Source organism: Mastomys coucha, unplaced genomic scaffold (genome assembly GCF_008632895.1).
Source record: "Mastomys coucha isolate ucsf_1 unplaced genomic scaffold, UCSF_Mcou_1 pScaffold18, whole genome shotgun sequence".
NCBI lineage: Eukaryota > Metazoa > Chordata > Mammalia > Rodentia > Muridae > Mastomys > Mastomys coucha.
Window position 1 is genome coordinate 89,992,535 of NW_022196900.1, and position 14,478 is coordinate 90,007,012.

Below are 14,478 nucleotides of genomic sequence, written 5' to 3' on the forward strand. Positions count from 1 at the left end.
CCTGGCTTTGTCTACGAGGCTTACATAAAATTCTCTTTTGAGATACACAGTCCCATGCCATGTAAGGGGAGTTTCAAGAACTGCACTGTTGTGTCAGAGGTGATTTCCCCACACAAATGTTATACAAACTAAGAAGGCTCTGACGCCATTAGGTGGTATGATGTGGGGTCACCATTATCTACGGGGTTTGTCAGTGACTGAAGTGCTATTCTACAGCATAAGGCTATATTTCAAAGTGATTGTTGATTCTGGGGGGAAGGGCTACAAGGGTCTCACTATGGTGGTCTAGAACTTGCTGTGTAGCCCAGTCTCATAAAAAAGTGAACCCTTCAAAGGAGAACAGCTAGGAGATGACAGGAGGGACTGGAGAGATGGCTCAGTCAGGAGGTGATAGGAGGGACTGGAGAGATGGCTCAAAGGTTAAGAGCATTTGTTAGTCTTGCGGGGACTCAGGTTTGGTTCCCAGTACCCAAGTAGTTGTTCATAACCATTCCAGTTCCAGGGGATCCAATCTCTGTGGATACTAGGTATGCATGGATGCATGGTACACATACATTAAATTATACAAAGAAAAAAATGGGAAAAAAAATTTTTTTTCTTTTTTGGAGACAGGGTTTCTCTTTGTAGCCCTGACTGTTGTGAACTCCAAGACCTGAAAGCCTCTGCCTCCCTAGTGCTGGGATTAAAGGTCTGTACCACTGTTGCCTGGCTAAAAAACCCAAACAAACAAACAAACAAAAAAACACAGGAGCTAGGTAGACCAGGAGCCTGTAGTCCTAGCACCTAGGAAAGACAGAGATAGAAGAACACCAGCTTGGTCTTTATACTGACCCAAATACATCCAACCAAGGATACATAGAGAGACCCTATTTCAAAATAACTAACAAACAAAAAAAAAGAAACAAGAAAGGAAGGAAGGAAGGAAAGAAGGAAGAAAGAGAGAGAGAAAGAGAGAGAAAGAGAAGGAGCGAGGAAAGAAACAAAGTAAGAAATGAAGGTGAAGTCCAGATAACCTCAGAGGGTGGCAACGTCACCTCTCAAAGCCTCGCACACAGAAGACACCCTCAATTCCCCGACTATCTTCCAAAGCCTCTTCCGGCTAGTCCTCTCCACCTGACCCCACAGACTTCAGATCACACTCCTCTCTTTAGATTCTTGTCAGCCAGTTGGCTGCCAGGAGCCAGCGCGCAGAACTAGCACTGGACTGCATGTACCCGCCATGTCCCTCCAGGAAGATACCAAACCCTCTCACAGGTCCCCAGTGAAGCAGGGGGAGCCTCCGGGAGCCCCCATTCCTCATCACCCTCCCACCCACCCCTTTCTTTAGCTAGTATCACTGAACTCCCTACATGATGATAAGGTGAACCCGACACCCGCGTCCTCATCTCCCTTGCCCATACACCCCAGCGAAGGACAATTTCATCATGACAGCCATGAGGCTCAGGGACAGAAAAGGAAGATGGCACGTGGGGCTTGGGGCTGTGTCACAGAAGGTCTGGCCCAGGATACAGGACACTAAAGCATTGATAAAAGATGCAAGGGAGGTGTCCTTTCGCCATCCTGACACACGAAGCCCGGAGTGTGGGAAAAGGCCCCTCCTCTCCCTTCCTCTTTGGCCCCTTGTTCGGAGTCCACATTGGCACATGTGGCCAACGGGATCACCACCCCTGCCCCACACACATGGGCAGATGTGAAGATCCATAGGGCTAGCAGTGGACAGTACTAGACACACAGTCAAGCTCTCTGCAAACACAGGAGCCAAGCAGTTCAGAAACCAGGGATTCCAAGCAGCCAGGCCTGTGTCTGGCTGAGCTACTCAATAACCAACCCTGCCTCAGGATTGGCCTGACTGAAGGGAAGGTGAGCTGCTCACCCAGTGGCTGCCCTAGAGCTCAGGCCATACTTGGAGGATGTGAATTGGGGGCGGGGAGTGGGGGCAGAGCAAGGGGAAGGAAACCAGCTTCTAAAGGAAGACCATGAGTGTGGCTGCCCCGCCCCACCCTGGGCAGAGGAGGTGGTACGAACAGGCAGAGGGGAGAGGTATCCTCTCCTGCACCGCCCCCACATACATACAGCTGCTCCAGCTCAAACATGATCCCTGGGGTCAGATGTAGCTAGGCTCCCACATTTGCAGGTTACCAGATCTCACCAGGCCAGCTAGGTGGTTAAATGCCTGTGTGAACACTGCCTTCTTAGGGCAACGAGCCAACCATGACCGGAAACCCTGGAGGTGTGCAAACATCCGAGTCACTTCTCAGCAGGAAGGAGCTGGGGTGGGGCCAGGGGAGATGAAGGTCTTGGCTTGGGACTCAGCTCTCTCTTCTGGGAAGAATAATGGGCTAGCTACCCAGAGGCCTAGGGAGGCAGGTTCTGGGCACCCAGCCTTTCCCTCCTCTGTGCTTTTACCTCTGTGGATGGACACTTTTCTCCTTACCACGGCATCCAGGGCCTGTCCTGACGTAGGCCCTGCCCTGTGCTACTGCACCTTTTCCTGTTCCTCTGCCCAGGCCTGTGCCTCTTTGCTCAGAGGCCTCCCCTAGTCCTGTGTCTCCTCCCTAACGGCCTACTTACTTGTTTACTGTCTGCCTTGTACCCTAGCATGTCACCTCGACCTCCATGAGGACAGAGGTCACTGTGGCTTTTCTTTCAGTCCTCGGTCAGCAGCACCTGGAAGAGCTCATGGCGCACAGTAGGGTTCAATAAAGGTCTCGGGATTGAATGCGGAAAGGGTACACAAGTGTTCAGCCTAGTGTGGGGAGATGCCAATAACCCCAGCACTGAGGAGATGATGGACAGAGCAGAAATGAAGGCATCTCCAGCTACATAGTGAGTTCAAGGCCAGCCTACACTACACTGGTCTGGAGGGGGAAAAAAACCCCAATATATAATTTTTTTTTAAAGATTTATTTATTATTATAAATGAGTACACAGAAGAGGGTATCAGATTTCATTATGGGTGGTTGCGAGCCACCATGTGGTTGCTGGGATTTGAACTCACGACCTTCAAAAGAGCAGTCAGTGCTCCTACCCGCTGAGCCATTTCACCAGCCCATAAATTCCTAAAAGCAGGGACTTGGACCAACTGCTGTCTGAAAGTGCATCACAGCTGTGCACTTCCTATGCCATCTTCATTTATCCGTTTGTTTTTCTGAGACAAGGTCTCAATAGGTTGTCCTTACAACCTGTCCTGTAGACCAGACTGGCCTCGAACTCACAGAGATCCACTTGCCTCCTCAGTGCTGGGATAAGAGCCGTGTGCCACCACTGCCCGGCCTCAGCTCTGTGACTGTGAACCATGACTTAACCTCTCTGTGTTTCATTTCATGAATGAATAGGAAGAGAGTACAGTACTGACCTCGTGGGCTTATGGAGATTAAGTAAGTAGTCACGCACACCGGAAGCAGTCAGCTCCGTGCTGGCTGCCAGCATTTCTTGCTTCCTTATTTGCCTGCTTGCTCACTGTCTGTCTCTCCTCCCCAGCATGCTTCGCTCACTGCTACATCCGAAATTCCTAGCTAAGGGCTGTAGGAGAAAGCCAGGCTGCAGGGAGCTCCGGGCAGGACAAGGAGTAAGAGCCTCACCGATCTGCTTTTCCAGGGCAGCGGCCTCACAGATGGTGGCCCGGGGTAGGATGCCAGGGTCAGTGAAACTGGTCTGCAGGAGACAGCTCATGACGAAGAAGAAGAGGATGGCAGCGATGATGGGGATGGCCAGGGTCAGTGTGCGGGCCAGGTAGGGACAGCTAGGAAAGAAGAGAGTTCAGATTACCCCAGGCTCCCAGGGACTGCCCCAGACAGTACATTCTTGAAAAGAGCCTCTCCTTAAAGTGCGACTGGAGGTGAGTGCAGCCACTCCCCAGAAGTGCCCTGGGCAGACATGACTAGTCGATCCTGGACTTTTTCCAATGGCAGTTGAGATCTTCAGATGTTCTCTCTTACTCCACTCTGGCAGGCAGGCCCCTCTCCCTCCATTCCTTCCTGCCTCCAGAACTTGTCAGAGAGCCCAAACTGACCTGAAACCCTGCCTTGAACTCTTGATTTTTCTGCCTCCACCTCCCGAATACATATGGACCACCATACCTAGCCTCGTTTTTTGCGGCAGTATGGACACTCAGAAGGTCCGAGCAGGAAAGTCAGCAGTCCAAGGCCATCCTTGCTACATAGTGAGTTCAAGGCCAGCTAGAGTTATATGAAACTCTGTCCCCAAAATGCAAAAACAGAAACAAAAAGAAACAAACAAACAAACAAACAAAAAACAGACCAGTAAGCTGTTTCGACATGTAAAAGTGCTACCGATCGTGCTGGCCTGAGTTTGGTCCTGGAACCCACATGGTGAAATGAGGATGACCCCCACAAGGTGTCCTCTGACCCACACATGCACACCATGGCACACGCACATGCACATGTATACAAAATAAGTGGAATGTAATTAAAAGCCAGATTGACAGACAGACAGAGACAGAGATGAAAACAGAAAAAGACGGGGCTTCCTGGGCTGGCTCTGAACTCCTGGACACAAGGCATCTTTCTATCTCGGCCCCAAGAGCAAGGCTATCATGTGAAGACAACACTGTGTCCAGCTTAGTACTCAGCATTCAAAAAAACTATTATTTTAATCATTTCTGCGAACGGGTGTTTTTGCCTGCACGTCTGTCTGTGTACCATATGTATGGCCAGTGACAAAAGAAGCCAGAAGGTGTGGGACACCCTGGAATGGAAGTTAGAGATGGTCGTGAGCCACCATATGGATGCTAGGAATTGAACCTGGGTCCTCTGAAAGAGTAGCAGGTGCTTTTAATCACTGAGCCATCTCTCCAGACCTGATCCCAGCACTTGGGGCAGCCTCAGAATCCGGTTAGTAGACATAGCACTTCAGGAAGCTATTACCAATTAAGGGGGCTGACCCTTGAGTAGCCAACCATCCATGGTGATGTTGCAATGTCGACTAGGTCGTTAGGTCGGTCGGTCAGTCAGTCAGTCAGTCAGTCAGTCATCAGTCAGTCTCTCACTCAGGCAGGCAGTCAGTCAGTCAGTCACTCATTCACTCACTCAGTCAGTCACTCACTCATTCAGTCAGTCAGTCAGTCAGTCAGCTACTCAGTCAGTCAGTCACTCACTCACTCACCAGTCAGTCAGTCAGTCAGTCAGTCAGTCAGTCACTCACTCATTCACTCAGTCAGTCAGTTGCACCACAAATATTTACTGAGTTCTTTTTTGTGTCAGGCAACACTCTGAATAAACAGCAGAAATAATGGCTATACATATGACAAGAGTCACGCTACCGAGTGGCTTATAAACTGAAAAAAGAGCCTAGTAAACAGGGACCTGCCACACAGGATGTTGTGTGCTGCAGATTTAGCATAAGTGGTAGAGCGCGTGCCTAACAAACGCAAGGCCCTGGGTCTGGACCTCAGCTGGATGGGTAGGTGAGGAAACGGGACAAAGTAACAAAAATATAAATTAATTTAGATGTGGCAGCTCACACCTTCAATCTCAGCACTCTGGAGACAGAAGCAGGCAGATCCCTGTGAGTCCTAGGCCAAACTGGTCTACACACTGAGTTCCAAGCTGGCCAAGACCATAGAGAAAGATCCTGTCACAACAGAAACAGAAACCAAAACCTGCTTGTCTGTGAATACCTTGCTTGTCTTTACCCTGCTAAGTAATGAGCTTCTCTGTGGGCACAGACACCACCCCTTGCCCAGGAAATACCTATCAAATGAATGGTGCTCCCCTTGTGGGGAGGAAGTAGCTACCTTTTTTTTTTTTTTCAGTATTACAGACCAAACTTTGTGCACAGTAGGTAAACACTTTAGAACTAAGCTGTCTCCTGCCATCTTCTGAAGATTTACTATGTGCTAGATACAGCCCAAGTCAATAAGTCATTATAAATAGCACTTACAGGCTGGGAATACGCTCAGAGGTAGAATGCTGTCTACCACACACAAAGCCCTGAGCTCAATTCCCAGGAGCACAAAGTAATAATCACAACAATAACGATAATAATGGCCATCAAATCAAGATCTGCCGTATAAGCCAGTCACGATGGATGCTACATGCCTATAGCAGTGGCACTCGAAAGCCCGACAGTTTGAGGCCAGTCTGCACTACAAAAAAAAATAATGTTACCTTAATAGTATTAATTCTGAGCCGGGCGGTGGCGGTGCACACCTTTAATCTAAGCGCTTGGGAGGCAGAGGCAGATGGGTTTCTGAGTTGGAGGCCAGCCTGGTCTACAGAGTGAGTTCCAGGAAAGCCAGGGCTACGCAGTGAAACCCTGTCTTGAAACCCCCCCTCCAAAATGAAGTTAAACCACGTGGGCAATGCAGGTCAGGAGTGTTCACTGTGTTATTCATGGCACCAACTGCAGCCAGCCCCTGCCTTCCCACTGAAGCCAGAGAAGATTCAACGGAGTGGGGGCTGCAGCTCGGGAGATGAGATGCATCTATCAGGAGGCTGGGAGCCAGCCTACGTTCCAGGGGTCCACAGAGGCAGGCAGCAAACCCAGGCCATCTGCACACTGCTTCTGAAGCCTGCAGAGGCCTTCCCTCAGGACGAGAGCCTGCCAAAGCCAAGAGCTCCTAGCGGGCTACCCTCTGCCCAACACATTGCTTCAGTTCCAACCCTCCAACAGAACCAGCAGGTCCTAGGCATCCTGCTGGACAGCTCACCTAGCTCTCGAATAAGCCAGCACCCGGGGAATGAAGCCTGGGACTTGGTGAGCCCTCCGGCCACACCAACAGCAAAGACCCAGGCACTGATTTCCTCTGCTAGATTCAAGGTCACCCAGTCAGGGTGCCAATTACAAGCTGGCATCTCCACACTCACAGCAAGTGATCCGTGCACGTGCTGTGTTGAGCCCTGACCATACGCAGCCCCTGTACTGGCTCTAGGCACTAAACACACAGCAGTGTGGAGATCTCCTCCACACCGGGGGGTTCTCGAAGAAAAGACAGGCATGAAATAGCCGAGCAAGTGTGTATATACAGTACGGGCAGACAGGGAGAGATTGAAATGAGTGGACCATGAGGGTGCTCCAAATAGAGGCCCGGAGGTAGGAGCGAACCAGCAGGCCAATGTGCTTGAGAGGACAACTGGGTAGGAGGACGAGAGGGTGCCCAGGCCACGGGGAGCCATCATCAGAGCTGGGGCTCTCTCACCCACAGGGAGAACCAGGGAACCGGAAATCTGATGTCAAGGGGTTATGTCTGCTGCGTGGAAGTGGGAAGCCTGGTGGGTTGTGATGTAACTTCCCAGCAGACAGCAAAGCAAAACGATTTGCAGCAGCAAAGGTCTTCCCCCGAGAGCCAAGTACGTCCCAGAGCAATGGGGAGCGAGCATCCCTTACCAACCCAGTCCTCAGCAAAGACCAGCATGTGCCCACCTCGCTGGCTCCTCTCCTGAGTCCTCCGAGCAACCCCAAAACACCCAGCAGGACTACAGGATGTTACCAAACCCTGTCCCCAAAGTCACCACTCAAGTCACAAGAGCAGAGGAAAGCCAAGGGGAATGGTCTGTTCTCTCTATGAGCGGGAATCCTGCTGTCCCGGCCCGGCTCAGGGCGCCACAGTACCACTACAAAGATACCCAAGTCCAAAGGCAGTATAGAGCAGTCAGCACTCCTTCCCCATGCCCGGGCCATAACCCTGGGTGTGGGCACCACCAAGAGTGGCCTAAGGGCTCTGGAAAAAAAAAACATTTCCACAGCACCCAAGAAGCCATAGTCATAGTGAGGTGGAAACAACATTTGGCCAGAGGTTCAGGCTGGGATCCCAGCGCTTCTCTGTGTAAACCACCCTGAACTTTTTTTTTTTTTCCTGTCCTGATCTAGTAGAAGGACAGAGCATTTGGGGGGACAATGTGGAAAGGACATCTTCACCTTGCAGTGACAGACACATAATCCAGGTCCTGGAAAGTTATCTGAGAACTGGCCTTTCAGACAGCCTCATTGTGACAAGCCCCCCACCCCGACCCCCGGGGGAAGTGATTTTTGGTTGTAATAGCTGCCAACATCAAGTGCTAGAAGCTTGGATGCAAAAGAATAAATAAGTAAGTGATGAATACATCTGGAAAAAAAAAAAAGCTAAAGGTTTGCAAGCATGACCAATCTCAAAAGAACCCAGCTGGGGGTGGGTACTATTAAAGTCCCCATTCTACAGATGAGGAAAGGTAAAATGACTGCCCCAGGCCACACAATTAGTGGGAGGTGGAGCTGGGATTGGAGCCAGAGATGGAGTTCTTAACCATACTGAATAATAAAAGAAACCAAGCCCAAAGAATAGGGAGAAGTAGGAGGGGAAGGTGGGGCTCAGCCAGTGTGCGTTCAAGTGGGGGAGTATGTGCCCGCAAGGAGTCACAGGGCAGGTGACTCCAGCTAGAGGTTGAGGGGGGGTGGAAACTTTCGATGCATGAGTGGCCTGGAGAAAGCCATAAGCTGCCACTCCTCCATCATTCAGTCTAAGATGGAGCTCAGGTGTGCGCCAGCTCTAGGCACGGGGGTGGGGGTTGGGGGCAAATTAAGATATGTCCCGTGAGAGCGCTCGGGTCTCTTTCCTGAAAAGGATCATGATGCCGCTGTCCTGGTGGTGGAACGCCACCAAGGGATGCAGAGTGTCCAGAGGGGAAAGAGACAGGTCAGGGTGGGAGACACCTAGAGGACTAGGGAGCTAAGAGAAGGGTGCGAGAGGAAGCTAAGGAGAAACTAAGGGAAATGTTGGAGAGAGAGAAGGGCCTGTCTGAGAGCAGAGATGCTTTAGGGAGGACTGCCTTGGGGCCTAGGGTGACCACGTCTGAGGGAAAGAGGGTGTGGGAGCCAGGACCCTGTAGAACCTTGGAGGGACTTGAGAGGACGCCTTTGAAATTCATGGTAGCACGTCCACAGTCAAAGGACACAAAAACTTACTTGTCGGAGGACAGGAATGAAAGACGCCTAGAAGGGTCAGAAAGAGCCTGGGATAGGCAAGAACCAGCCAGTGAGTGACAGGACGGCAGGCGGACCTGAGGGACCCAGCAAAAGCTGGGGACCGGGGCAGGGCACCCAAGGTCCAGGTGGCGAGAAGGAGTTCCGCGGATCCAGGGATCCGGGGCGGGCGGAGGCCCGAGGGCACACGACTGCGGGCGGGGAAGGAGCGGCGGCCGGGGACGCAGCGCGGAGGTGGGGGTGGGGGTGCGCGAACTCACTCGAAGACGAAGAAGAGGATGGTGGTGCTGAGGATGAGCAGCAGCGTGAGCGCGAAGACGCCGCCGTGGCCGGCCAGCATGAGCCGGCCTCCGCAGTAGAAGCGGTTGCGGCCCGGGAACACCTCCCACTTACGCCGGGGCCGGCGGCCCAGGCTCCCGCTGCCGCTGCCGCTGCCGCTGCCGCTCCAGCGCGGGGCGCCAGGCGCGGGCCCGGGGCTTGGAGCAGGGGGCGCGGCGGGGCCGGGGCGACGCGCCCCGGGGGAGGCGGGCGGCGGGGCGGCCCCGGGGCTTATCTGCTGGTACTCGCAGTCCTTCATGCGGCCGGCCGCGGGCCTCGGCTCCCCGCCCCGCCGCTCCGGGACCGGGCCGAGCAGCGGAGGTGGCGGCGGCGCGCGCGGCGCTGGCGGGCGGGCGGGCGGGCTCGCTCGGGTTGGCCCCTCGCTGCCGCCCCGCCCCCGGCTGGCTCCGCAGCGCTTCCTGCGCCCGGCCCTGGGACTGCAGATGAGGCCTCCAGGGCTCCCTCCGCTGCCTGTGCACTCAGGAGTCGCCCAGAGGGTCAGGGGCTCAGGCACTCCAGGCTCGCCTACCTCTGAGGGCAAGCTAGTGAGGGTGCTTTGAAAGTTCCGAGTGTCTAAGTGGGTGTGAGTGAAATACCCTTTAGTCTTTCCCTCCCAACCCGGAGTTCTAGATGACCCCTAAATGGAGATCATGCCTAAGGACCCCAAGCTTTTTTTCAGGTGGGTGTATTCACAACATACCTAACCTACTGGGGTGGCCAATGACTCCTGGTGACTCAGACAATTAGGGTTCAAGGGCAGGCTGAGGTAGAAGGTGAATTTGCACCCAGCTTGGGCTATAAGTGAGCCTGTCTCAGTTGCAAACACACACACACTTTCCTTCCTAGGACTCAGGTCGGAAGTCCAGAAATATTTTAGCAAATTCTTTTGTTTTGTTTTGTTTTGTTTTGTTTTTCTGAGACAGGGTTTCTCTGCATAGAAACTGGAACTCACTCTGTAGACCAGGCTGGCCTCGGAACTCAGAAATCCCCCTGCCTCTGCCTCCCAAGTGCTGGGATTAAAGGTGTGCGCCACCACTGTCTGGCTAGCAAATTCTTTTACATGCATCCCAAGACTAGTAGGGCTAGATCAGGAAGTCTTAATTGTAGTCTGGAGAGTCAAAAGGCCTCCTCGCAAGCCACTCAGGTTGGTGGTGGAACTTAATTCTTGTGATCTGACTGGAGGCCTGGGAGTTCTGCTGAAATTCCACTCAAAGTTCCTAGAGCTCCTCACCGTGACTCACTAGGGAGGTCTCTCTGAAGGACTTGTGTACTTTAGCTTCCATTTGCTAAAACAGAGATTGCTTTGGGTTTGGGATACTTGAGTTTCCAAGCCAGGGCCTCACACGCCGGGCAACCGCTCTCTCTATCACTGAGCTGCTCCATCTGCCCTATGACAGGTCATTTGTATTTGTGTGACTGACTGTGCACATGAGGAGACAGAGAGAGCAGGCCTATGTATGCATGGAAGCCTGAAGAAGGTATCAGATCCCTCAGAGTCAAAGTTCACTGGCATTATGTAGGATGCCTGAATTGCTAGGCAGGTGCTGGGATCCGAACTGGGGCACCCATGACTGTTAGGCAAGTACTCCTAACCACTGTCGTGGATTGAATATGCTTGGCCCAGGGAATGAGGGCACAATTAAATGTTTTCCTTTATAAGAGTTGCCTTGGTCATGGTGTCTCTTCACAGCAATGGAAACCCTAAGACAGAAGTTGGTACTAGAAATGGGGTATTGCTGTGATAGACCTGACCGTGGTTTTGTTTGGAGGAATGTGGATCTTGAGACTTGGAAAGCAGTGGAATGTTTTATGTGGGGTTGAATGGGCCATCCTCATAGGAATCTAGAAGACTTTGTTGCTGAGGGTCATTTGATCTGTGGAAGCCAGGCAAGAGTGTTAATACATGGCCTAGAGACTTTTTTATTTTATTCTGTATACAGGGTTTCTCTGTGTAGCCCAGGCTGTCCTGTCTCTGTAGACTAGGCTGGCCTTGAACTCAGAAATCCACCTGCCTCTGCCTCCCAAGTGCTGGGATTAAAGGCATGAGCCACCACTGTGCAGCAGAGACTGTTTTCTGATATTTTGCCCTTGTCTTAAGAGTCTACCTGAGGCTAAAGTGAAGACATTTAGATTAATTGCATTAGCAAAGGAAATCTCAAAATAGCCTGGTATAAATTCTGTTGTATGGTTACTAACATTCACTTTTAAAAAAAAATTAATTTATTTTTTTATTTTGTTTTTTTTTTGAGACAGGGTTTCTCTGTATAGCCCTGGCTGTCCTAAAACTCACTCTGTAGACCAGGCTGGCCTCGAAATCCACCTGACTCTGCCTCCCAAGGGCTGGGATTAAAGGCATGCACCATGGCTATACAGAGAAACCCTGTCTCAAAAAAACAAAAGAAAAAAGAAAAGGCATACGCCACCACTGCCTGGCTTTTTTTTTTAAGGCTTATTTATTATTATACATATGTACACTGTAGCCTAGCTATCTTCAGACACATCAGAAGAGGGCATCAGATATCATTATGAGTGGTTGTGAGCCACCATGTAGTTGCTGGGATTTGAACTCAGGACCTTTGGAATAGCAGTCAGTGTTCTTGCCGGACAGTGGTGGCACACACCTTTAATCCCAGCACTTGGGAGGCAGAGGCAGGCGGATTTCTGAGTTCGAGGCCAGCCTGGTCTACAGAGTGAGTTCCAGGACAGCTAAGGCTAAACAGAGAAACCCTGTCTCGAAAAAGCCAAAAACCAAAAACCAAAACCAAAACCAAAGCAGTCAGTGTTCTTATCCACCGAGCCATCTCACCAGTCCGATGTATTTATTTTTATGTATGTGCGTACAAAGTAGCTGTCTTCTGACACACCAGAAGAGGGCATTGGGTCCCATTACAGATCCATCTCTCCAGCCCCTACATCCTACATCCACTCTTTATGATGAGTGTTTTGATGAAAAGGAGCAAGCTTAAAAAGAAAAAACTACAAAATGTATGGTTCCAGGAAGTGAAATCAAGCTGAATCCTGTGTTCACAGAGATAAACAGATTAAGGGAGTAGTGATTTGAGGACAAGACCCCACCCAGCTAAAGTCACTGTTTAGGTTTTTTTTTTTTTTTTTTTTTTGATTTTGGATCTGGCTATGATCCAGATCTTGAGGCTGGAAGACACAGGCTTTTGATCCAGATCTTAAGGAACAGTAGCCATGCCGGGCAGTGGTGGCACACGCCTTCTATCCCAGCATTTGGGAGGCAGAAGCAGGCAGATTTTTGAGTTCGAGGCCAGCCTGGTCTACAGAGTGAGTTCCAGGACAGCCAGGGTTATACAGAGAAACCCTGTCTTGAAAAAAAAAAGAAAGAAAGAAATTAGTGGTGACTAAGAAGAGACCAGCATCATTGAGGTGACATCTTCTGGGAAGTGTTTCCTGAGAGCACAAAGAGGCTGTGTTCCAAGATAGCCAAAGTTGTACCTCGTGCTAATGCTGAACTTACTAATGTGTAAGAGTCACCCAGGTGGTACTGGTTTTGAAGGCATGAGGGGGTCATGGAGAGCAGCTGAGGTTTGCCATTGTGAGAGGCCAGAGAAGGCCACTGGTGAAGGTACAGCCTCAGCTGCAGGTGATGGCCCAGGACTGAAGGGGTCATGCAAAGGATCTGAGGCTTGTCACCATGAAGAGAGACTGTGAGAGGCTATTACTGGTGAAGCCTACCTACAGTAGAAGACCCCAGTGTATTGGAGACGCCAGTACCATTGGATGATCACCAAGAGCAGCAGCAGCAGTGGAGTGGAGTCAACCAGAGTCTAGAGTGCTACAGAGGGCAGAGCTGGAGATGTGACCCAGGCCCTTTGGAGGAGCCCAGAAGATCATGTGTGGATCCCAGAAATTGGAACAAGAAGCTATAAAGTTGAAGTTGTCTTGGATACCCTAAGATTTTCGAGATATCAGAGCCGTGGGATACCCATGGAGGAAAGCTGTTACAGGGAGTGGTACCAACCCAAGAGAAAGAAGTGTGTTACAATCATCAAAGCTGAAAGGCGTTGGACATCAGGCATGGAGATGCAGAGTTTGAAGCTTGCCCAGCTGGTTTGTGTCCTTGCTTTGGTCCAGCGTGATGTTTTGGAATGATAACATATATCCTGTGATGATGGAGGTATGTGATCCATTTTTGTTTGTTTGTTTCGAGACAGGGCTTCTCTGTATAGCCCTGGCTGTCTCGGAACTCACTCTGTAGACCCAGGCTGGCCTCAAACTCAGAAATCTGCCTGCCTCTGCCTCCCAAAGTGCTGGGATTAAAGTATGCACCACCACTGCCCAGCTGTGATCAACTTTTTTATTTTGATTTTATAGGGTATTACAGTTATGTCATTTGATGAATCTCAGAAGAGACTCCGAACTTTGGACTTTTAATATTGTTGAGCCTGCTATATATGGGGACTTTTGAAATTGGATTAAATGTATTTTTCAGTATGCTATCGCTAGGTATGGCCCACATAGACTCATGTGTTTGAACAAGCCTATGGGGGCCAATGAGTGGAATGTGGTGGTTTGAATATAATTGGCCCAAGGAATGAGTGACACCATTAGGAGGCATGGTCTTGCTGGAGTAGATGTGGCCTCGTTGGAGGAAGTGTGTCACTGTGGAGGCAGGCTTTGAGACCCCCTCCTAGCCGCTTAGAAGACTCTTCTCCTGGCTGCCTTTGGATCAAGATGTAGAACTCTCAACTTCTCCAGCGTACTGACATGTGTTCCTGCCATGATGATAATGGACTGAACCTTTGAAACTGTAAGCCAGCCTCCATTAAGTGTTTTCCTTTTGCCAGGCAGTGGTGGCAATACCTTTAATCCCAGCACTTGGGAGGCAGAGGCAGGTGGATTTCTGAGTTTGAGGCCAGCCTGGTCTACAGAGTGAGTTCCAGGACAGCCAGGGCTACACAGAGAAACCCTGTCTCGAAAAAACGAAAAAAAAAAAAAAGTTCTCCTTTTTAAGAGTTACTTTGGTCATGGTGTCTCTTCACAGCAATAGAACTCCAAGACAACTAAGACAACCACTGAGCTATCTCTCCAGGGCTCAAGATGGAGCTTATGTCATTTCTTATATGTGTAGCAGAAATAACATGCTATCACTTTTGCTCTATCCTGTGATGGGATTCAAGTCACAGATGCTACTGGCAAGCAAGAGGAGGAGCCGGGCAGTGGTGGTGCACGCCTTTAATCCCAGCACTTGGGAGGCAGAGGCAGGTGGATTTC

At 50.7% G+C, this 14,478-nt stretch overlaps 1 protein-coding gene across 7 annotated transcripts in view; it reads right to left on the minus strand.

The window, feature by feature from the left end:
• The window catches only part of Zdhhc18 (zinc finger DHHC-type palmitoyltransferase 18), a 28,860-nt gene extending 19,279 nt beyond the window's left edge, over positions 1–9,581 (minus strand). For all 7 annotated transcript variants that reach the window (XM_031378983.1, XM_031378982.1, XM_031378985.1 and 4 more), the window contains exons 1-2: positions 9,180–9,581; positions 3,582–3,742 (exon numbers count right to left, since the gene is read on the minus strand). In XM_031378983.1, coding sequence (XP_031234843.1) covers positions 3,582–3,742; positions 9,180–9,496 — 478 coding nt within the window. In that variant the 5' untranslated portion in view covers positions 9,497–9,581. The remainder of the gene's footprint in view (positions 1–3,581; positions 3,743–9,179) is intronic.
• Positions 9,582–14,478: the final 4,897 nt, after the last annotated feature.